Source organism: Protomyctophum bolini, assembly GCF_963924005.1.
Source record: "Protomyctophum bolini genome assembly, chromosome: 15".
NCBI classification, from domain to species: domain Eukaryota; kingdom Metazoa; phylum Chordata; class Actinopteri; order Myctophiformes; family Myctophidae; genus Protomyctophum; species Protomyctophum bolini.
In genome coordinates this window covers 9,737,497-9,762,330 of record NC_137876.1, presented here as the reverse complement: position 1 = coordinate 9,762,330, position 24,834 = coordinate 9,737,497, and the positions used below count along the sequence as shown (strand labels likewise).

General features: G+C 41.3%; 2 protein-coding genes across 3 annotated transcripts in view; both read right to left on the bottom strand.

The window, feature by feature from the left end:
* Positions 1 to 253: 253 nt before the first annotated feature.
* pomt2 (protein-O-mannosyltransferase 2) lies at positions 254 to 13,141 on the bottom strand. Its single transcript, XM_080783197.1, has 21 exons — positions 12,237 to 13,141; positions 11,249 to 11,333; positions 11,056 to 11,160; positions 10,151 to 10,259; positions 8,881 to 8,989; positions 8,133 to 8,292; positions 7,674 to 7,780; positions 7,311 to 7,393; positions 6,996 to 7,105; positions 6,698 to 6,764; positions 6,305 to 6,371; positions 5,672 to 5,750; positions 5,299 to 5,450; positions 4,698 to 4,789; positions 4,528 to 4,604; positions 4,130 to 4,201; positions 3,978 to 4,037; positions 3,400 to 3,505; positions 3,060 to 3,200; positions 2,814 to 2,925; positions 254 to 2,395 (listed from the first exon to the last, which is right to left on the bottom strand). The coding sequence occupies exons 1-21, from the start codon at positions 12,551 to 12,553 to the stop codon at positions 2,290 to 2,292; spliced, it is 2,316 nt and encodes a 771-aa protein (XP_080639323.1). The 5' UTR covers positions 12,554 to 13,141; the 3' UTR covers positions 254 to 2,289.
* A 643-nt stretch (positions 13,142 to 13,784) lies between these two features.
* LOC308329620 (latent-transforming growth factor beta-binding protein 2-like) overlaps positions 13,785 to 24,834 on the bottom strand; it is a 125,284-nt gene continuing 114,234 nt past the window's right edge. For both annotated transcript variants that reach the window (XM_080784040.1, XM_080784041.1), the window contains exons 34-41: positions 22,840 to 23,046; positions 21,648 to 21,737; positions 20,848 to 20,976; positions 19,970 to 20,110; positions 19,479 to 19,652; positions 18,957 to 19,253; positions 18,470 to 18,619; positions 13,785 to 16,885 (exon numbers count right to left, since the gene is read on the bottom strand). In XM_080784040.1, the coding sequence (XP_080640166.1) occupies positions 16,704 to 16,885; positions 18,470 to 18,619; positions 18,957 to 19,253; positions 19,479 to 19,652; positions 19,970 to 20,110; positions 20,848 to 20,976; positions 21,648 to 21,737; positions 22,840 to 23,046 (1,370 nt within the window). In that variant the 3' untranslated portion in view covers positions 13,785 to 16,703. The remainder of the gene's footprint in view (positions 16,886 to 18,469; positions 18,620 to 18,956; positions 19,254 to 19,478; positions 19,653 to 19,969; positions 20,111 to 20,847; positions 20,977 to 21,647; positions 21,738 to 22,839; positions 23,047 to 24,834) is intronic.

The following is a 24,834-nucleotide window of genomic DNA, read 5'->3' as shown; positions in this document are numbered from 1 at the left end:
TGCGTTTTATGAAACATCTATTAAAGACGGAACTAATTTTGTTTTTCATTCACAACTTTATTGGACTTGTTAAATCCACACCACATTAAAATTCTGTAGAAGTTTTGTAATAACAAACAGAAGCCGAACAGTACCGGAAAGCATTCATTCACAGTACAAAAATATTGATCTATTCTAGACCATCGTGAAGTGAAACATAAGTCTTTGATTAACCTAAAAGTGTTGGCCTTAGAAATGAGTGAAAATCAATGAGAACATTGAAAAACAAGGTTTACTTTACATTTCACTTCATCCCTTCAGGCACTTCAGCTTATTATTGCAACATAATTACAGAATGTAATACATGTTAAGGCAGTTCGGCATCATCAGCAAAATATTCATTTTTAAATACTCCTCAAGACTCTCTGGCTCCAATATTGCACAATTTGAAACATTCTCAATACACAATGAACTAAAACAGTATAAAATGTTGAGGAACAGAAATGCCTGAACAGGTAAACAGGCAGAAAAAGTACTTTATGTAAGACAAAAAAGAAAGATGCTGTAAACACTATTAAACTCTGAGTGAGAAATGTGTGAAGATATTTCAATGAAGTATTATACAATACTTTAATCATCATATTGACGTCATGATAGTCTCTACTCTCTTCTGGTCTTACATCATCAAGTCCAGTGACGGGAGGGTCTGAATCATGATATGAGTCAGCATGTCCAGATCTTGCCAGGGATAATTTGAGGTAAGCCTATGTTTCGGTGGTCTGTAACGGAAGTCATTGGTTGGTCTAAGCTCTAAGGCAGTGGTTTTCAACCATTTTCATATCATGTTATAAACATTATTTATTCAGCATTTGAGCCACGGACCACCATTTCATGTCATTTAGCCTCTCAGCCCCAAAAACTAAAGAATATTTTGTTGTTGGATAAGATTTTGTCCACAATTCCATGCTGTTGGCAAACGATCAAAATAACAATTCTTCTACATTCTAATTTTGTAGACTTTTTGTAAATCGAGTAATGCGGATGTTGAACAATAATGTAATGTAAAATTAAACCAAATGGGTCTGCAGGGGTCCATTTGGTCTCATTTTACACTCAAGAGTTAAAGATCAATTTGGTTATTATCAACTCTCCATTTAGCTGGGGACCACCTGAACCTCCTCAAGGACCACTGGTCTAAAGTAGAGCCTGACCGATGCCAGATTTGTGTGCTTCGATTAGCCACAACTTAGATGCTATAATGCCATTTGGCATCAAAGTTGCAATACCAACGCTTGACCGCCCATTCATCCAAACAGAAAAGTCCTATCTGATTAAACAATGCTAAACTCTCCAAGATTGCAGCTGTATGGAAAGCGGTCAACTTTTTGTTTAAGCTACTTTCTGTCAATACATTCCATGCATGCAGGTGATAATTTTAGTTGGAGTTTGGAAGCACTTGTTTTCAATAACGCAACATCCTAATGCCTCCTTTTTGAAACAGGAGACCGATTTCCAAAGTGCTTCCAAACTTGAACACTTGGACAAATAATCACCTGCATGGAATTTATAGACACAAAGTAGGTCTGTCTACAGTGGATTTTTATGAAACAAAAAGCTTGACAGATAAAAAGAGGATAATCCAAGCTTTCCACACAGCTGAAATCTTGGTGAGTTTTATCGGATAGGACTTTTCCGTTTGGATGAATGGGCTGTCGAGGGTTAGTATTGCAACTCAGATGCCAGATATCTGAGTGGCTTGTGGCTAGGGTCTGATGCCAACATTGCCAAGTCCCAGTTCACAGATTTCCAATATTTTGATTGATAGTCAAAAAGTATAAAATCAATTCTAATCAAACCAATTAGTTGACAAATTGATTAATTAGATTTGCAAGAATTGGAAATAAACAAATAGCAAAAAAAACAACAACAATGTGTCACAAATTGTGACACATTGTTGGCTTTTAAATTTGCTATTTGTTTAACAATGAGACATGAGCTTGTAGAACTGCTATTTTGAAAACCTTTAACTACTATATGCCCAAAATAGGGACACCAGGTTGAAAGTTGTTAAAAATCAGGACACCGGCTGCAGAATGTCATCAAAATAAGTTAAACAAAGGCCTGATACTGCATCAGCCAGGCCTATATATATATATATATATAGGTCTGGTCTATGGTTTAACAATTCATGTCTGTTCACAAGAGTCTGACCACTTTTGAACAGTAGTGCCCCAGACATTAGATAGCTATAAAATCGTATGTTTATTGCGAGATTATTGTCGTCATTAAATAAAGCTCAGAATTCAGAATTCAGAATTCCCAGGAGTCCATCCAATTGAGGCCAGCCATGGTACTGCCGGGTTCATGTGCCAGTGGGCCTTTCATGCCATAGCACAGTGGATGAAACAGATAGAAACTGCAATGAAAGGCAGACAGAGAAATGTGACAGAGGTGTGAAAGAGATGGCATCCAGTGGTTAGTAGTAATTGTGAAATAGAATTTTATATCGTAGATTGCCATTCTGAATGACGTAATTTTGTTTTAGCTTTTTGTTGAAGCATAACAAGTTTCGAACGTCAGTTTGAATATCCTGCAGCTTGACTCACAAACTTAACTTTATGTTGGTGTTAATGTTGGTGTTGGAACTGTAATAAGTTTGTTTACGTTTCTCATGTCCGTAAAGATTGGTTTAAATTAAAACAAACCTATATTTAATTTATGATGGGGTTATAAATGTTACAAACCCTGTGTTCAAAACAATCACGGATTGGGCCTTTAACACAATCCTAAAGTTTCCTAAACTAATGTAACAGGTCTGCTGGCCCTCTGCTCACCTGTAAAGGATGCTGAAAAGAAGTACCACCTGCCCAGCTCGTAGCAGCCAATCAGAATAGGGGGGGCGGAGCAACAGGTCACTACTTTGCAACAAAGTGTCCAGTGTGATTCCTGAGAAGCAGCAAAGTACAAAACTACATTAAACACTGCAGCCCCTACTAAAATAGCAGATATAGACAATCTACAAGCTAGATAAGAGTCACGACGATTGAATTGAATACGTTTGATACGGTAGGAGTCAGTACCTGTCAGCATGCTACTAAAGAGCATGGCAGGGAAATAATGGTGGTAGTAAAGAATACGGCCCATTGTGTAGAAAGGTGCATAGTGTAGCAGCCAACCCAGGAATAGCAGGCCTCCTCCTTTCCTAAGCACCCAACATTGCTCTGAAATACAGGGATGAAAATGTTAATTGAATGATCGATTAGCATGAGACGATCAGCAGAATTCTAAACTGAATTATGAGTTGAGTGATACATGAAGATCACAATGCAACACGTGACTATTTTCATACAACTATTTGTCATACAACTAATGATACAAGTGCATGATAGAGGGGATATTACATAATGTGAATCAGCCTACCTCTTCTTTTTTGGTTCAGAGGGACACATCGTTGGAGGGCTACAGAGGCTAAAGCTATCATGACGACATACAGCACCAGACTAGCCAGGTTAATCCACCACACCACCTGAGGAGGAGTTACAACTTCATTTACCCAACACAGTATTCACATGCAGTGGTGAGAAAAGTATCAATATTGCAATGTAGAAACACTCTGTTACAAGTAAAGTCTGGCAATCAAAATGTACTTACCGAAATATACTTCAAGTACTAAAAGTAAAAGTATTCTTTATGCAGAATGGCACGTTTCACAGGGTATCAAAATTGTATTGGTATGTATTAAAATCTTTTGAAAATAGCAGATCTACAAGCTCACATCGTGGCACCATGTGGGTAATAATAATTGAAATCTACTAGTAACAAAAGCTATATTTGCCTCTGAGATTTAGTGGAGTAGAAATAAAAGTACAGATAATTGGAAAAACACCAGTACATGAGTAAATGTACTTAGTTACTTTCCACCAATGTTAACATAACATATATGTCATGGTCAGACAGACAGACAGACAGACAGGATGGCAAGCATAAATTGAACTTACAGGGTTTCCCAGCAAGTAAACACGATACTCAGTCTCATTCACTCCAGAAAACCTCAATCCCTTCATAGAAACCAAAGAAAAGTAACAGTTAGCATGGATGTAATACAAAAACTAATGAATGTAGCATAATAATATTATGTGATGCACAGTACCTGATAGTCAATGGGCCAGTGCCAGGGTTTAGAGTTCATCTCATTATCTTTGGGTTTCAAACCACTGTTACCCTAAAAAGGAGACACATGATGGGCTATGAAACCATTACAATGACACATTTGAATAAAGTATTGGTGAGGCGTGTAACCGTTATTTGAACGAATTGATTTAATCGATCACAGAAAATAACTGATAATCGATAATTTAAGAAAATATTTTATAGCAATTTTCAAAATAGTGAAGATAGCCAATGTACAAGCTCACAGCGCAACACATCGCAAAGCGTTGCGAGTGGTTATTTTCACTATTTGTGTTCGACACAAATTAGTATAAAATAAATTGGTTAAAACCCAGCTTCCCCCCAGAAAAAGTATAATTTGTTTTAATATGGTCTTACTCTGATCATAACGATATGGGACTCCAGTAAAATCTCCAGGAAATGGGGCTTCAGCACAGACAAACTAATGTTGGACACTGTGAACACACACACAAAGCAAACCAACACGTAAGATTATGTTTTATGACAATAAGTAACATAACTGCTGTAATATTATGCGTACAACATACATTTTGGATTGATGTGATCTTCAATATTCCACTGGGAGTTTGGAGTCTCCTTCAGGTATGGACTACACGTCACCTCCACCTGCTCCCAGCCCCTGGACAGAGAGGACATCTAAAGGTTAGCTTTAACTTCATAACAAATTCATTTGTCTAAACCAGTGGCTTACAACGGCTTGCGTTGCAAGGCATTGTGAGCTTGTAGATCAGGTATTTTCACAATATTTATCTGTGGAACCGAGTCAAACTTACTTTAGTTAGAAATCCGTATCGCCCTTACAAAAACCGCTGCTAAATTATATAGTTGCACTTTGTACTTTCCTTGTGTATGTTTTTAATGCTCCGTTACCTAATGTAAGGTATTGTTTGGTTGTTTTGTTTTATGTTTTTATGTGGGGACTGCGGATGAAAATTACCATTTTTGCTAAATCCGATGTATTTATATTGCATTTATGTAATTATTATATGCATTGTCTCGTCTAAATAAACAAATAAATAAAAATAAACCAAATGTAATGCTCTACTCTCTTTACAGTATAGATTGGGGTGAGCTACACTGTTAAGGTGTTAAGGAACCCAATGCAACAGAACAACAATCCCATCTTACCACTTTGGAAGGGTCTTGCCAGAGGAGTAAAGAACACAACCGGTGGCTTTGTGCAGAAAGCGCACTTTACTGCGCAGTACCTTCACCAGGTCTCCTTTCCGACCTCCACTCACTTCCACCTGCCAGAGGTCATTGGGGTCACCTGTACCATTCTAACATCAAGACATAGAGTTAATTGCAGTAACAGCAAGTTACATTTCAGACGTGTTAAGATAATTTTTTTCATAAATTACAAATTTGATTCCATAAGACAAGATTTCCAGGACATCTTGTACAATATAAACTAGGGGACAGACTCAGCGAAACACATACTGTAAGATGCAATTCTTAATTCTAAAAATATATAAATACCATCTAATGTTATTTTACTCACAATGCCGTAACCTGTGACCTGGAAGTGCTTCTTGGTCAGCGGTGCCTCATGGAGGTGGCTGTGAAGGTTACGGGTTGTCCTGACAAGAAAATGATAAATTAATACAAATTAAAAGTAATGTATACAGTATTTATGGAAGAAGTCTCAAGATCCATAATCCTTTGTTAAATACATGTTTTATGCCTTTACCTACTGAAATCAAACTTATGAGCAACACAGGTTAAATTGTCAATTATTATTATTATTATTGATGAAAGAGACATTGCAAATAAGAAGTTTCCAATATCTTCAGTGATATTTCTTTTCAACCATGTTAAACAATTCCACACATTTCCCATTACTTGGAAGGTAGGCGACTCAAATAAAAATGAGAAACATTAAATCTAGATGAGAAGATAGGAAGTGACGAAGACCCCAAGGGGTCAATACGTTTTCTCCCTTCTAATAAATTAAAAGTTTGGAGTTTAAGACCGGTGTGCAGACTTCCTATCTTCTCATCTGTACGCATTTCTGTTCAGCAGCCGTAGAATTCTTGAGATGTGCATGCTTTCCTACTGGATTCTATCTCAAATATTAGACCTATTCATGAAAATTCAATTATAAACTTTGAAGTGTCTGTATGACATGACTTACTCTTTGTGCATTAATCTAATGATGTCTCCATGACGGACCAGCTCAGAGGAGCCTTGTTGACCCAAATCTAAAGAAAATATAGAACAACAATGAGAACATGCATTCATTCTTTTAAACCAGTTTCTCAAACTGGTTTAAAATGAAATACAGTATACACTGAAAATAGCAGAAAATAGTCTACAAGCCGATCTTTTGAGCTTGTTGATCGGCTGTGTTATGTCCTAAAAATAAATGTATGGTTTGGGGAGTTGGGGTGGTCCTTGCAGAACGTAAGAAATATGTTAGTTATCCAGAGCTCAACCAAGGTTGAGAACCACTGTGATCAACCATGAGAACATTACATACGTCTCTGTAATAAACATTAACAGACCACATGGCCACATGTCTGCTCACCATTGTTCTCATCCTGTCTATGGACCATCCACAAGTTGTTGTAGTCCTTATGGAGGTAAGCTGTCACCTATATATGGAAACACATGCAGCACAAGAGACAGTTTAGAGTTCACACTCTAATACATTGTGTAAGCTCAGCTGGCAGGGTTTCTCCAGAACATTTGAGGGGGGAACAATGGAAGGATTTCCGCATATCCTCAGAGCGATAGGTTACGGGTAAAAAGAAAATCTGCAACATAGGCCTTTTAAGCACAGTCTGTTGATTAAGTGGTCAGAAGAGAAGGGCCTGTGGTCTGACCTGCTGCTGCTTAGCGCCTACTCCCTCTGGATACAAATGCCAGTGGGAGTGCAGGTAGCCTCCAGCGATGCGAAGGTTTTTCACTGTGATGGTGGAGCCATATGCCAGGTCTGGTCCGGGGTGAGAGCAAATGCACACACTTAACATTTAAGACTGTATGGGCAGAAACACAAAACAATTGACCATATTCACACAGGGGACATTTTTGCTCTAATGCCAACCAAGAGCCACCGACGTCCAGTCTAGATACTGAGTAAGAGCAAATTGTCCAGCGTGTGAATATTTATAATTATTTCATGAAAATAATGAGCTCACACTCAGGCATGGATGCATTGTGTAGATTATTTCCTATTAGACGGGACTGGAAGGCGGAGCTGAAGAAACCGTCTCCTGGACCGCTGGTAAGAGAAGAAAGGATTCATGACCAATACATGTCAGGTTAACTGAGCATGCATGATCTTGGAACATGTTCCTCATGTAGATTACATTCATGCTTCCTTATGCATATTTACCTGGTGTCATTTCACAAATATGTTACACCTACTGTACATATGATGCCAAAACAATTGCAAATCTATAAGATTGTTTGTCTTAGGCTTAAGTGGTTAAGGAAATGTACACCCCATCTGAGGGGTAAAAGAAACCCTGGTGTAAGAGAAACCAAACAGTCACACTCACCTTTTGTTCAATACAACAAAATGGACTGCAAATATTGTAACATAGAGGAACAGAGGAAGCAGGATGAGTCCAAACACCCGGGCCAGCAAGTGCTTTGCAATATCCACCTGGCACCAGAAACAGAGCACAAGACAAAGAAGAGATGTTGAGAGGGCTGGATTATTAAATCTTAAATTAAATCCTCTATTCTTAGTAAAACAGACCTAAGTATAACTATTTGGCAGAATCCACATTGTGTGCATTTGTTTTAGTATTAAGTGTGGTTGTCAGACCTGTGATTAGAGAAAAACAAATGCCGTTTCCAGTTTCTCACTCACAGACAACAGAATCAATAAAACATAACTATGACAAACTATATTTGGTAACTATACGATCCAATGTTTTACTGTACCAAATTCCATTATCATTAAATACAATATTAATCAAGTATCAGTTGTTAGTTTGACCAAATAGACAAACCAGTGAAAGGTGCAGGTCCCCCAGAAGTCTCCAGAGGTCCCAAGCTGTGTTCAGTCCCACCAATAGGATGACAAACAATCCCACAAACTTGACACCCAGCGCCCCGGAAAGGTTTACGCCCGTCGTTACCAGCCACAGCCACCAGGGGGTGCTAAAGGGCCTGGATAATAATAGACAACCATATTAGATTCTCAACCGATGATATGCAATGATATTGTTTTTTTTTATTCTTGCCTCAAGCCTAGTAGTTCCATCCCACTGTCAGATTTCACACAATGTTACTAAAGCTAGTACTGCAGGCGCGCGGGGTGGCTGGGCCCAGATAAAATGTATGAATCATGACTTAGGACGTGACTCAGAGGTACCACAAGAACAGCCCGAGGGGTAGTATGATAGGAGCCAGTCAATCATATCAACGCTCGAGGGGTACTGAGAAAAAAGAGGAACTAACCAGGTGCTCAATGGCGGTAGCAGGATGTGATAATGATAAAAAGGTGCTCACACGGATCAAAAAACGGGATCAATACATGATAAAGAAGAGAAGGATCCGGGCACACAGGGGTACTACCCGGAAGACATTGTCGATTCGTCGTGGCTTCAAACCGCCACTGAGCAATTTCCATTGAAGTGAATAGCGGGGGGCGGGGCTATCGCTCCTCAATCCGTTCTCTAGATATATTATAGCTCTATTGTGTAAACATCAGTACCAGTAGGTCACAATCTCACGAGGCTTGTACAGATGTTCTACCTGTATCGCTGCTGGTTGAACTTGACCATGCTCAGCACTGCACCCATGATGAAGAACATGAGGATGGGATCCAGCAGGATGTACTGGGAAATGGAGATGCAGCCTGTGTCTGTCAGAAGAGTCAAATTATAAAACAGTATATAGCGTGAGGGTCCAAATATAACATGGCACCACTTCTCCATTGAACTCATATAGCCACGGGCGCCCTAGATGTTCTTTTCTGTCGCCATATTACTTTGGCGTCCTCGGCTCCTCATCCTTGATATTTGCATGGAATACTGTTAATATCCATGTAACAATAACATGTCAAATATCTGGTATGCTATATTGCTACATAGCTACATACAGTATACAGTACAGCCGAGTACACTAAAGGTCTGTACACACCAGGCGTGTTTACTGCAATAAATTCACATGCTTTCACTGCTGTTTGAGTACATATGCACACTGTGTGTTATTACAACAAGGTGATGAAGCGACAATTATTTTGGGGAAACGAAGTCGGTAACCTACAGGCTACTGCACATCTCACAATGTGTTGCGATGTGCTGTGAGCTTGTAGATCTGTTATTTTCGTGAAATGTTCTTCTATTTCAGCCGAATGTTCGCTTATCATGACATGCCCAGAAAAGGGATGTTAGGGTTCATGTGTTTAATTTATGCAATTCATTAACCAAAACACAATAGTGAGATAAATAATGCAGTACAAACATCTTGAAATTCCATATAAAGAAACAATCCGATTTGAGTGAAGTTGAACATACATGTATACAAATACAAAACTGCTTATTCTTTTTCTCTTCTGCACTCTAACTGGATCGGACCACTTTTGTCATTTTATCATTTCCTTTGCTTGATGTTCTGTGTAAACTAAAGAACATTGAATTGCCTTGTTGTTGTGCTATACAAAATTACAAATAAAACTGCCTTGCCTTGCTTAATCCATCAAAATGTAATCTAATGCGATGTATTCTGTGTTAATCAAATAATTGTTTTACACCTAATCCAGTGGTTCGCAAAGTGGGGTCCAAGGGTGGGGGTTAAACTTGCAGACACTTAAGGTCTGTAAATCTGAGAGTATACAAATGGAACTAAATGCACCCAGGGTCCATTTGTAAACTCTACTGTTAGTAACTAACTACTACTGTTAGTAACATAACTCTACTGTTATCTATACTCTCTCAAGAGTTATGGGGTCCTGGGGTATTGCGAACCACTGCCATCATCTAAGCTACGGTATGTGTCTGGAGTTTTACAAGCAAACACTCACCAAATACAAGCAGAGCAGCAGTGATGAGAGCAGCAGATGGAGACTGAGACAGTTCCATTACTGTGAGGTAGGAAAAAATAGGGAGGCAGGAACCCAGACTAGCACAGAGCTGGAGGGAGACATGTAGGGCATGCATGTCAAATGAACATGAACAACTTTACTGCGTCATGGTCTATATCACAAAAGCATGTTTCATACACTGTAAACCAATAAGGCCTATTCATACTCCAGATTTCGGTGATAAGGTCAGGTAATCTGGGAACCCATCGGTTTCCTTTGAATTTGCCTCTGGGGGCAGGCCCCAGTAGAATGTGTACTGTATAACAGGATGTTGGCCCGTTTGGCCCGGCCTCAGCCCTCCACTTCCTGTGGTGTATACACATTCTGAATGGCCTTGCTGACAGATTCGGTAGCGCAGCACAGAATCTGTTCTTGAGAGATTAGGTGTCAGGTGACCACCTGACACACATCTCTCTGTAAAAACAGAGAGATGTGTTTGGGTGAGCCTATCACCTAAAACAGTAAAACTGGAATATGAATAGGCCTTTACAGGTACATTATTTACACCGTCATAAACTAGGGCATTAACCCATTCTGGGCGGGCACCCATTTTGGTGTTAGCACTATGTTATGCTTAAGCTATTGAAAAATAGCAGATCTACAAGCTCATAGCGCGCCACCGAGTGGTGCGCTACGAGCTTGTAGGTCTGCTATTTTTGAAAAATCGAAGAACGACTGACATTTTTTAGAATCTGATCTCAGGTCAGAATGGGTTCATCAGACCAGTGTGTGTCCAGTGGAAACCTCGTATGAATCTGATCTCAGGTCAGAATGGGTTAACTCTTATACAGTGGTTTCCCACACCATACTTTCTGTTGGTGCTGCTCAAGGGGCAAGACGCTTACCCCTCTCATCCCCCAGTAGCTGTGGTGTTCATATTTGTCCCCAGGTTTTATGAATGGAAAGGTGCCGTCATAGCCTGTCATATAGCCAGCAAGACCAATCAGCATCTGGAACAGAGGAGGGAAAAATGGTAGCTTTCTCGGAGGACCGGACAGTTTCTCCAAACAGGGAGTTGTGTTTAATAGTTCATCTTACTTTCCCCAGAGGCGGATGGACATCAAAGAAGAATGTTCGGTTGATGTAGTAGCTCCCCATTTTACCAAAGTGGGTCTCGTCCCAGCTGAAACATCAAGATATTAATAATGTAAACAAACTTGGTAATGATGTAGGAGGTCTTGTCAATGAAGTCTCTATAACACCAGGGTGGTGGTGCACCTGTGGGTGCAACACTGAGTTCCTGGTTGCAGAGGCTGAAACAACACTTTCAGCTTGCCAGGCTTTAGGCTTAGGGCCTAACTAAGGCCTATTCATATTTTTCGGTTTAGAGGTGACTTCACCGAAAACTGGACTATGAATAGGCCTTTAGGGTTATGATTAAGCTCAAGTTTAGGGTCAGTTCTACAGTATTATTTTTCAATAAAGAATAGTTTGAATCCCATCTCTCTGCACCTACATTTCTCAATTATTTGTGTGTTGTTAGTGTTGCCGCAGTTGAAAGCTGGTATCATGCTCAAGGTAAACAAATAAATACAGTGAAATTCGGGCACAGACTGGATTAAAACACTACATTATTTAACAATATGGAATATTTCAGAACAAGCGGCTCGTTTCCATCCATGGCTTGAGGGTAAGCAGTGCACTTTAGGTTTTGAAGTTGTTGATGTATGGAAAAGTATAAGATCATAAAACAGGTAGCTCTCACAGTCTGACAGAGATAATAAAAATATCAAAAACAAGAATAAAATCTCTTCCAGTTTTGTCCGAAGCTAATGGTTAAGGTGTGTGAGTGCGAGCGTACATGCGTGTGTGTGTGCCGAGGTTAACCTTCTATCTTAATAATGTTGACTTATACTATATCAGACCATCCATCAGACAAAACAAAGTTGCAGCTGCAGTCCCTGCAAACCTGACTCCGTCAGATGGAAGAAGCTTAATTGCTTCACACTTCGACCAAACTGACACACCAAAATATTATGAACAAGGCTCAAGTGTAACCTACGACACATAGAGGCTATATACTTACCACACATGAGGTGGTTCCATGATCTTGTAGAGGCGAGTGGAGAAAGACAGTACCACCACCAGTATGAGATGTACTGTGCTGCGGGTCTCATTGCAGGGAGGGTAAATTCCTCTGTGATACCACTGAGAAGTTGTCCCATTTGAGGTCTGCGTGTCATTTGATGATTGTCCATCACTATCAGTGTTTGCATCTTCGGACAGGTGGGTGGATGGTGTTTGGGAGCTCTGGCTCTTCTCCGAGGCTCTCCTCCTGTGTCGTAGGGTTGAATTGTCTTCTGTACCGTTGTTCCACGTTGCAATGCATTCCTCCTTTGCCATTAGTAAGTTAAAAGTGCAACTCTAAAAAGTCCAGACTGTGGTGGTATAGCTGCCAGAGCCGTCCTTGGCCTAAAATCACATAGGTTACTTGTGCAATGGTATCTAAAAGACACAAGCCCCCTTACATTGCAGCTTAACGCATATTAGCAAATAATAACCATGAACATGATACAGAGGACCAGGGTGACAGATGACGTGCAATCCTCAATGTGCTCCTCTACTGTGTAGGTTCCAGCTCAAACATTGACATATAAATACCCGATGCTAACTGTCAACATTAATGCACGTTATACTCCTGGACGTGTACAACCTAAAACATGCCATGTCGTGCCTACAATCCCTATCCCGCCTGTCATATTCCAATACCTTTTCAAAAACAAAGTAGCTATCCAAGAAGCTTATTATGGCAATATTCTAACCTGGCTGGCATCTACTCACATATACTTTTCGACCAAAGCTGGCGTCATCACAACCAGTGGAGTGCACACATAATAGTAGGCTTTTAGTTCAAAGTCTACACATAAAATCGCGCAGTTGGATTAGAGAGACCATAGTAATATTATTCCAAGATCTACAAACAAAATAAAGGCAGTACGTAAATCCATGAGTAAATCTTGGAAGAACAGGAAATGACACACGGGTGAAACGCAACGCAGTGCTTTCTGGGACGTGTATTCTTTTGCATTATTCATGACATCCGGGACGTTCCTCTTCTTCTTCTTAATTTCTGGCAAGATGTACACTGTCAAGTGTAATGCTGCCTCCCACAGGTGAGAGTATAACTCATTCATTTTTTTGGTGCCCAAGACGTCATCTATGACCCGGCCAGACCCAGCGGCCCGAGTTGGCCTGACTAAATCCTTCCCTCAAGAGCTTATCAAGGACAAGGTCCCCGCCACTTATATCGTCTATCTTCAGGAATCTCCTGGCTGCATCTAATATCATCATTGATGATTCGTTGTGACTTCCCATTTCCATTTCCCCCCCATTCATCGGGACGTTCCTCAATTTCCCAGTTTGAATGCCTACCCATATCTTGACTGTATAACTCTATTAAGCCACGAGATGGCGCTATATCTCAACAAATATGAGCCCTGTGTGTTATGATTCTAACCTTTTTTTTGTTATTTTCTGGGTTAATTATAAACGTTGTGTCTTCTCCATAGGCAACAAATATGAAATATGTATCTGTCAATTAAAACAAAATCTTACACAAAGTAGGACAAATGTATGATATTTTTACATTTTATTTTTTATGACTGGTCATGATTACAGTCAAGAGGTAAACAAAATGAATGAGCATATTTTCATTGACCACAGCAATTCAATACAACATTTGTCTCAAATTATTCGCTGTTTACGGAAGTTTAAATAACTAAAATCATTGTGTTTCCGAGTTAGTTTGACATTGACGTAAGACTGGTTTGTGGGGTGATGAATGGAACAGCACAAGTACAGTGAACACACATTGGAAACATCTGTACAACTGAATGCTTATACTGTTTGAATGCAGGCAGAGCCGAGGGCAACAGTCACTAAAAAACCCATCCTCTAAAATGATAGTGTGAGTTCTGTCTGGTCAGATCTCTCAAGAGAAGTCCAGTCCATTAAATTAAGGCCACTGCTCCATCTTAATACCTGAATGTGGAGGACCATATGCAATTAAAAAATGTATACTGAATGCATTGCATATAATATGACTGTGTTACATTCATAGAGGGAAAAAAAGAAAACCTTGGAGAGATTTGAAAGGAACAAATGGTTAATTTTACAACCCGCAACCTAATATTTAGGTTACATAGTTGTTAAGGCAGAGAAGGTGGATGCTTGCATTTAAAAAAAGCTTGTTGTCTTTGCGTTGAACTTCACGGACAAAATTGGCATCACAGACAGGCTGTGATCTGAAAAGTGCTGCCACTTCCTAAAAAAATTATATTTCATTGTCTGCTCCACAGGGCAGGATACACACACTTCCTCTGGTACAGTGTCAGCCACTTTGCTCATACATTAAAAAAAAGATATGTTTCAAAACATTTTTTACAGAAATATATAAATCTACATACCTATAATGGCAGATTTCTTTTCTTCTTACATTTTCTTTTCTTTCTTTTTTTGGTCAAACAAAATATTGGTTGCACTATATGCATTAGTAGAATATGTAACAAAAAATAATACATAGTACTAGATCTGTACAAAATATCCAAAATGTCTCCAACAAAGCATTTGTGTGTGTCCATGCCTCCTTATACTCTGTCACATGACACTGTCGGGTGGTGAAAATAGGCAATCTACAAGCTCTTAACGGGTCACATTACTACACATTATGGGCTTGTAGATTGGCAATCTTCAGCAATTGACAGTGTCATATGATGGAGTATAATAAATCAGGCCCCAGAGACACACACATGGGAATAGTCTGACATGGGAATTGGGATGGAAACATCTTCACCTTTGTGACACTGTAATACACAGACGCTGGTTTCTAATTAAAGCAGGGACATAGTGGCGGTTAAAATGAGCCAAACCCAGTTTACACCCACCTTCTTTGAACTTGTATAAATCTGTCAAAATAAAACAGAGGGTAGTGCAGAATAAACCATCCCCCTTAGAATAAACCATAAGCCATCTTAAACAGGGTCTTCTTGAGAAAATAATAGAAAATTATTACTATTCTGAATATATGATTGTTTTTTCTTTTTTTCAAACAGTTTGCTGCTTTATTCATTTATCACCAACTATTTTTTACCATCAAACATATCTGCAGTAGCTGGGGTCAAAATGTAGGAAGGCTGGCTAAAAGAGCCTTTACAAAATATTACATAGATCATCATATACATCTACAGCCTTTCTTTGTCCATATACAATACACTAACAGGGTAATGCCAGTCATGTGACAGATTGGTCGTGCTGTATTCTCCGTTCTTGGTCCAGAGATTCACTTTAAGCGTAATTAATTGTATAGTCCAAAGTATGACTGTATCGCTTGCTCATAGAAATAAACTATCTTCAAGGTAAAGGAAGGAACTATTTCTGTTTTTTTCTGTTCCCTGGCGGAGAGAGATTTGCTTTTTCAGCTAAGCTAAACTTCACCCAGCCAAAGGCTGCTCTGGGTGGCTCAGATGAGCACAAGTGGGTCGAGATCTGTCTTGCTCAGGTACACAGGAGTCAAACCGGCTACTTTCCAATTCGGAAAGATCAGCTATGGCCGCCCTTCAAGACAAATTTAGCTTGAAGATCAGTTCTTGAGAGCATGAGACCATCCTGCGATGGACTATAAATTAAGCTTCAGAGGCTTATACAAATTATAGAGGAATAGAATGGCAGGAGAACAATATTAGTCCAGAAAAAGGTCTCTTGGTGATTACAGAGGCAATTCTGATGTTTGTCAAATATATGGTCCATGTAGTCCGAGGTCAAATGTCAAATACAATGACTGAATGTTACTAATGTGTTAAGTGTTTGACAGTGATTCCCACCGTAACAAAATATATCACAAAATGTTCATTTCTTAGTGTTTTGTGAGATTATGGTGGCTGTACGCTTATGGAATGGCTGACAAAAAAAAACAAGACGAATCAAGTACGCCCTCTGAAATAGTTTGCTTAGTTACTTTGCAGAGGCCTGTCATGTAAATGAAATAAATAATACAACAAATAAGAAGTGACAGAGACAAAAATGTGGAAAATATATCTGCATATTAAATTGCCCGGGGTTACTGAATAAAAACAATCAGTCCACAAAAATCCCTTTAAGGCAAATGCAAATCTGGAGAAATGCTAAATCCCATGTAATACATTCACTGCACAGTTCCTGGTCCTCTTGTGTGTGAACGAAAGAACAGAATGAATGAACTTGTGCCGTATGCATGCTGTGTATGCAATTGTGTGTGTGTGTGTGTGTGTGTGTGTGTGTGTGTGTGTGTGTGTGTGTGTGTGTGTGTGTGTGTGTGTGTGTGTGTGTTAGTTAATGTATTAGTATGTGCTGTGTGTGTTTTGTGCCAAGTAGGAAACGAGTTTGGACGTTTCAGCGTTTCAGTTGGAGGTTTAGTGCCAGGCCCTACGGAGGAGGGCGAAGGGTAAGAACGGGAGGGGGAGTCACTGGGGTTGTTGTTATGGGAGAAGGAGAGGCCAGCGCTCAAACAGTCACTGTCTCAGTTCTCCTTCTCCTTGGGTCTAAACGCCGGGGCTGGGAGGGCTGGGATGCATTCGTGTGGCGTAGCGGAGGCCACGAAGCCGGGCAAACAGGTGCACTTGTACGAGCCCTCCGTGTTGCTACACGTCCCGTTCTGACACAAGTCCACCTTGTCACTGATGTCCTCACATTCGTTGATGTCTGCAGGAAAAAGGAGACGCGCAGCGTTAGTCGGCTCAGGGAGTGATTTCACAGCAGCGACAGCTGTTCTCGCCACATGTGCAAACCACTGAGTTGCATTATGGGTTAGGCGGTGGTGTGACAGGAGGACGCTGAAAGAGATTCATATCTCTGAAATCACTTAAGCCGCTCTCCTTCTGCAATCTATCCCAATTCTCCTTGCCTCGTTCACTTAGGATTTTTCTTTGAGATTAAATTCCATTTCATTCTTGTCTGTCTGTCTGTCTGTCTGTCTGTCTGTCTTTCTGTCTTTCTTCCATTGTTGCTACGTTACTTGCTATCACTGTCCTTGTGTATGCTACAGAATATTGTATGTGAAAAAAGGCATCTTGCAAAATGCATATTTATAAACATTTAATCAAGCATGCCGTCATGTTGCGTGTCAGTTTGATAGGGACTGAACACAATCCCCTGGCCGAACCGAACACTAAACCAATGTTATTGCTTGAATTAAGGATGCACTGTATACACTTTCCAGTTGGCCTGTTTTTTCTTTCAGCAAGGGAGGTCTGACTGTCATTTCATTGCAGTCAAAGTCCGTCAAATGTCTCTCCCCTGTTCATTACGTGTTCTTTCGGGGAAACGCCAAGGGGTGGTATAAAATGAATGCATGGCACGGGACACACACCTCCCTCAAGCGATTCTGCTAAGTCTGGAGAATTTACTCCAATTGCTCACGCTGTGCGATGATTGTCTGCCATGGAGTGGACAGGCCTGCACGCGGACAGATTCCTGCTTCATACTGTAATCTTAGCTCTTCGTTATGATGGCCAAAATGGTCTTACTGCCAACAAAACAGAGCAGCAATCTTAAAATATGTACTGTAATATCCCATGCTGTACATGGTGTGGCTGTCTGGCTGAGATAAAGCTATTGCAGTGTCTATGGAGGTTCAGACTGAAGCGACAGTTGTATCTGAGGAGTATAGTTGCTATGATCATTTTCCTGTAAAGCATTGGTTCCCAAATGTTTTCAGCTGAGAAACAAAATATAAATTTGGTGTCTCCCCAGGACCCAAACTTATGAGCTTGTAGATGTGATATATTTTTAGACATTTGAAAATATTTTTATATAATAATGCATTGCAAGTAAGTATGCAAGTAAATGCAACAACAAAAAATAAATATTTACTTATTTACTTACATAAAAATGGGTCCGTGGCCCACAAATTGAGTCCCAACCCACTGTTTGTGAAACACTGCTCAAAAGTGAGGCCATAAAATTCTCTGAGATATATGTATACGGCATGATCAGTTGCCTCACTGAAATGAACTCAAGACCTGGCTCCAAAATACATAAACCTGGAGGGAGGTTTCTCCTTGGTTCTCCTAATTCCAAGAGCCAACACTGTCTTTTGTGATGACATTAAATTAATTCATTTATTCCCTGTTGATTCCAGAAACCCCATTAGTCTTGCTATCTATACTTGGAACACTCAACAGACGAGAGATTAACTGAGGGTGGTCTGTTTTTGTAAGAGAGATCCTTTGGAGATGCTTGAGTCGGGTGTGGGGGGGGTGGGGGTGGGGGTGGGGGGGCGCCTACCTATACAGGCCATCTTGGCGAGGTCAAGTTCATAGCCGTCAAAGCAGTCACAGGTATAGCCTTCCTTCACGCGCACACAGCGGCCGTTCTCACAGCCATTCAGGACGCCGCATTCCTCCGCTCTGAGGCCCTCGAAGCTGTCATAGCGATCTGATAAAAACAAAACAATCCAAATAAGAAGAATGTGTTGTCAATCAAGTTCTCATTATTAACCCATTTTGGGGCGGGAACCCCTTTTGGTGTTAGCATTATGTCATGCTTTAGCTATTGAAAAATAGCAGATCTACAAGCTCATAGCGCGCCACCGAGTGGCGCGCTACGAGCTTGTAGGTCTGCTATTTTTGAAGAATCGTGAAAAGTGACATGAAAGTGTTTGAGAACGACTGACATAGAAAAACATAGCCTTTTCAAGAAAACAGTCAGGATTTATAAGACGTCAAAATGGGTTAAGCACAAACATCTGTGTTTCCTTTGACAGTGCACCCACCGGGGTAAGGCTCCAAGGGGCGGGGCTCGAACTCCTGTGGTCTGTGTACAGGGACTCGGGCCGGCGGCTCCTGTTGGCTGTACGTGTTCTCGTTGAACAGCGGGACACTGTGTGCGGGGTCAGGGTTGTAGTAGGTTCCTCCTGGCAGGGGAGCGCCGTAGTTGTCCCAGTACGGGGGACCAAACGACTCCCCGGTGTCGTCCGTGCCCTCAGGACTGTACTCGAAGCCTGGCCGTTCTCGTAAACTGTCCGAGCTTGAGCTTCTCCTCGGCAAGTTGCACATCACAGCGTAGTCCTCTGAAGACATCAGCACATACAGAGTTGTAGAGCGGTGGTTTGCCGTTGTTCTCATACATAATTAAGTCATAAACACCACCACCAAAAAGGCAGTCATAAACATCACTATAATAGCTACTATGCAAATCCTCAAAGTATGAAACCATAAACGTGAAAGAAATAAAGGGCCACAGAAAATCAAAACCAGCCTGTTCAGAATCCAGCATGTTCATGTGTCTTTCTCACCAGTGTCTCTCCTGGGACAGAAAGCACATTGTTCACTCCAGGCCACGCCGTACAAGCAGCAGCACTCTGTGTAGGTGGTCCTGCGCCCTGGGAGGGGATCAGCACACATGTTGTCCTCCACCAGGCCCTGCCAGCAGATCTCCATGTGGATGTCGTGATCAGACCCTAACGTCTCTGTGAGGAGGGAGGGAGGGAGGGAGGGAGGGATGAATGGATGGAGGGATGGATGGAGGGAGGGAGGGAAAGTAAAATTAGTCATTTTACTTTGGTACTGCACGTGCATGAAATATTGAATAAAGGACGTTTTTGTCAGAATACAGAGTACGTTGTGGTGTTGCGGAGTACCTCGTCCACCACTGCGTGTAAGTCATGTCATACAACATACCTTCTGTGGTGTTGAAGCTGATGCAGGACCAGCGGAGGGCTGCAGTAACATACCTTCTGAGGTGTTGAAGCTGATGCAGGACCAGCGGAGGGCTGCAGAAACATACCTTCTGTGGTGTTGAAGCTGATGCAGCGTTGCCGGGTGTGGTCCAGGACCAGCGGAGGGCTGCAGAAACAGTTGAAGGACCCGGCGGTGTTCACGCACGCTCCGTCCACGCAGGCGTTCTCTGTCGCACACTCATCATAATCTACACACACACACACACACACACACACACACACACACACACACACACACACACACACACACACACGCACACATAGAGTACACACACATGTGGACGCACAATGTGCACGGAACACACAGACAACGTTACAGTAAGTACTTTAGCTGTATACTTGGTCTTGTGACAAATAGTGAAAATAAGGTTTCGGTCTTAGACCATCAACCGAACATTGTTAATTCTCAGATTCCCATTAAATATTTTTTTATTTTTGCATGTGAAGACAGTGTGTAGGAGTTTGTTATGTAAGCAACTGTATAATGACATGTCCCTAACTGGGAGGCCAGGGAGAAATTGTAGGGTTGTCCCTACAATCACGCCATTTTCAAACAATTTGTATTTGTAATACATTACAGATGATATCATCACTATTGTCAACAGAATGTGGAGGGGTGTTGTCCATTTGGGGTAGTTTTTGTTGTGTTTTTGGTTTGTTTTTTCTGAAGAAGGTCTTTGACCGAAACGTTGCCAATAAAGTTCGTATTGCAAGTGCAGACGGTGTGCGGGTCTTTGTGCACTTTATGTGCATTCTTCTGAATACATTGAGCCCTGCCTACGCACCCGCCTCAGACCATACAGGTGTGCATAAGACTTTGTTGCCTAGTATGCTTAATTGAAAATTCATTAAAAAATACTAAAAATGTATTAAATAATGATATGATATGTTACTGTAAGTAGCAGAGGTAAGACATGGTTCTTACCCACGCACTCCAGGCGGGTGTTGTCGTAGTAGAAGCCTGATCGACAGTAGCAGGTGTAGGTGGAGAAGAGGTTGGAACACTGTCCGTTTTTACAAATGTCCGAGCCAAACATCTCACACTCATCTACATCTGACGGTAAACAGAGACCGAGAAGGGTGTTACACAGAGGAATATTACCGCCACTAGGGTTCGATTTGTAAAACAAAAATGTTCTTACCCACTTAACTTAAAATAGACGTTCTACAGTGCAAGCTCCTCTTCTAGTCTATTAGCCCACATTGAGGTTAGACAATATACTCCATTTCAGTCAGTTCAACTCATGAATGGATGGAATATATATTTATTGAATATAAGAGAAATACATTTATTATGGTTTGGCGATGAATTGGATCTGCTTTTCAGGTACTCTGATCAAGCGCATCAGTCCCAAACACAGGGACTCCGAATCCCCCATACCTAAACAGCAGATCCGAACGGAAAATGAAAGGCGAGCGGACACAGCACTTGTACTGCTGCCATCACAAGCTTTTGTAGGGAAGGGAAAACTGTAAAACTCCAAAGAATATCAACTCCAAAACATCTTTCTTGTGCTACGTAGGTGCGCACGAAGGTTCGCAGCGCAGTGGCCCAACCTCTAAATGTGAAGATTATCTTTTATAATTGATTAAATCTATTGGTCTGATTAACTGTATATGCCCTTAGCTGACATATGGGGACAAATAGAGAGAATGAAGGGACAGAGAGAGAAAGAGGAGAGAGTGCCAAAGAGAGAGAGAGAGAGAGCTGCTGAGATACCATACCTCTGTAACGTTCACGTTCTCCGTCTTGTGGAGAGGACTCCTTCACAGGTAGAAGTCCACTACCATGCGGGCACAACTGGTTATAATCCGCTGTAAGAACAAATGGTTTTGTTGGTGAAATGATCTACAAATCGTCTGTGAAGCCACACGGTAGCATACTACTGCGATGATGTGCTACCTACTGTAATGTGTAGTTGTGCAGTATTTCTCAACCTTTTTAAAAGGACCCCCAGTTTGATTAGACCACAGACCTCCATTTGATAAAAGGTTTGTCTCTGGATCTATACTGTAAAACCCTCACACATTTAATTTATCTCTGAGAGTGTACACATTTGTTTGGTTCTATTTGTACATCCATTTGTACATCATCCAAGCTATACAAACAATGTGTGTGTCTAACATTCAAATCAGCTTCATATCCACTTCAGATATTCTTTGCATACGGTATCAATTCATAACAGATTGATATGAATCTTCTTCTTTTCCTTTCGGCTTTTCCCTTCAGGGGTCGCCACAGCGAATCATCTGCCTCCACCTCACCCCGTCCTCTGCCTACCAACTAACTTCATGTCCTCTTTCACTACATCCATGCATCTTCTCTTTGGTCTTCCTCTAAGCCTCCTGCCTGACAGTTCCAACCTCAATATCATTCTACCAATATACTCACTATCCCTCCTCTGTACGTGTCCAAACCATCGGAGTCTGGCCTCTCTGGCTTTTTCTCCAAAACATCTGATATGTGCTGTCCCTCTGATGTACTCGTTCCTGACATTTGCTACCTCCAGCTCTGCTTCCTGTCTTTTCCTCAGTGCAACTGTCTCTAAACCATACAACATATCTGGTCTCACCACCGTCTTGTACACCTTCCCTTCCTGATACTTTCCTATCATACATCACACCTGACACTTTTCTCCACCCGCTCCAACCAGCCTGCACTCGTTTCTTCACTATAAATATCTTTCAAATATGGTTCTGGTTCTGGTTAAAACTTGTGAATGGAGCCAGTGCTAGAACCGCAGTCATTTTGGTGGAATCATTTAACTGGGGAACCATCTCAAGGATGTCCCTTGGCCCCACGTTGAGAACCAGTGACATAGTGTATCGTTGCAACAAGCCAGTTTCCTCATTGACCATAATTAATCGGCCATATTGCTCCCGCTGTGTGACAATGTGGTCCGTCGTTGCTCTGTACCTCTTCCTGGGACGGGGCAGGGGTGGATCTCACAGTTGTCGCCCCAGCCGGATCCCACTGTGCAGCAACACTCCTGTTTGGTGACGTTACGTGACAGGACGTTGTCACAGAAGTTGGCGTCGTTCAGGTTGTAGTAGCACTCCTTCCTCTCCTCGTCGGAGGAGGGAGGGGACGGAGGCACATCGGTGTCCGGCTTAAAGCCTTCGCCTGTGAATCAACAAACAAACAGGTGCATTAAAGACAAACAGCAGTAGAGGTAAAAATCTAAATAGCAATTTGTTTTAATTGAATAGCTAAATAATTCATAAAACAGGTTATTATGCTGACATGATCCCCTGGCACTGATAATGTTTGCAAATATTTCAAGGACCTCCCCAGTAAACTATGCATTAGGCCACGGATGATATTTGGTTATATCTGATATGTATTTAGCGAACATTTTGTTAAATCTGCAGCGGTACATGAAAGTACAGTAGTGTTAAAAACTACATTAGAAAAAACTGAGTATGTGTAAAATGGAGATGGTCATTTCTAAGCCAGAAAAGTAAATAAATTATAACTTTTTCTATGATTCTTCCTAACCATTAAAGTAAAATTGCTGGACTAATTTCTTTACTTTATGTTACAAAAAATGTTATTATGTTATTTTCGGAAAAACATTTGTGTGATGTCAGGATCAAAATTGCAAAAAAAGGGGGGGGGGGAAAAGCCATTCTAAAAGCTCACATTGTGTGGAGTGTTGTGAAAACATTACAATTTTTAACATTATCTATTTTACATTTTAGTCTATAATGACATGCCTCAAGGCACTTCTTTTGGGGGGCTTTTATGCCTTTATTGACAGAACAGTAGGCTGACAGGAAATGGAGAGAGAGTCAGGCTGGCAATACGCGTATATCTGTTCTGCGTCCGAGCATAGACATGGTAACGCCCCGCCTGCCTCTGATTGGCCTACCAACTCTTAACAGACGTTCCTCCGACTTGGATGTACGATATAATACAGTACAATAATAATTAGTTTACTATAATTAGATTAATGCACGATAAACAACACTAACACTTTAATTTAGAACACACCCAAATGAAATCATACAAATACGTGTTCAATCAATCACTAAATCAAAGCTAAACGGCACAAACAATGTGCCAAGTTTGCCTCTTCTACAAAAATAAAATAATAAAATGAGCCAAGCTGTCATTCTCTTGTACTTGTATTGAGTAACCTCGCGTCTCGGAGGACAGTCTGGTGAGACCCAGAGTGTAGAGCAGGAGAGCAGAGGACAGTCTGGTGAGACCCAGAGTGTAGAGTAGAAGAGCAGAGGACAGTCTGGTGAGACCCAGAGTGTAGAGCAGGAGAGCAGAGGACAGTCTGGTGAGACCCAGAGTGTAGAGTAGAAGAGCAGAGGACAGTCTGGTGAGACCCAGAGTGTAGAGCAGGAGAGCAGAGGACAGTCTGGTGAGACCCAGAGTGTAGAGTAGAAGAGCAGAGGACAGTCTGGTGAGACCCAGAGTGTAGAGCAGGAGAGCAGAGGACAGTCTGGTGAGACCCAGAGTGTAGAGCAGGAGAGCAGAGGACAGTCTGGTGAGACCCAGAGTGTAGAGTAGAAGAGCAGAGGACAGTCTGGTGAGACCCAGAGTGTAGAGCAGGAGAGCAGAGGACAGTCTGGTGAGACCCAGAATGTAGAGCAGGAGAGCAGAGGACAGTCTGGTGAGACCCAGAGTGTAGAGCAGGAGAGTAGCGACACACTTTGATCTTACTATATTACTCTGGTGAGCACATTGGGGCAATACGGTCAGTATCGGTAGGCCAATCAGAGGCAGGAGGGGGCGTTATGCTCGGACGTAGAATACAGTAGATATACGCTTGCAATACAGCCTAGGGTGCCCGGACCACCACGCTGGCTGCCCAGGCCTAAAATATATTTTTAGGGTATGGAATTTGCCTCTGTATTGAGAAATGAGTGCACTTAAAGTACTGATAAGGCAAAAAATCAT

Excerpts from the sequence above, each read along its gene's own strand:
- pomt2 (XM_080783197.1), bottom strand. The coding sequence starts at position 12,553 with ATGGCAAAGGAGGAATGCATTGCAACGTGGAACAACGGTACAGAAGAC. Across the intron at positions 5,751-6,304 it reads ATTAGATTAATGCACAAAGA|GACAACCCGTAACCTTCACA; the intron begins GTAAGTCATGTC and ends TTTTCTTGTCAG. Across the intron at positions 2,396-2,813 it reads CTTTTCAGCATCCTTTACAG|TTTCTATCTGTTTCATCCAC; the intron begins GTGAGCAGAGGG and ends CTTTCATTGCAG.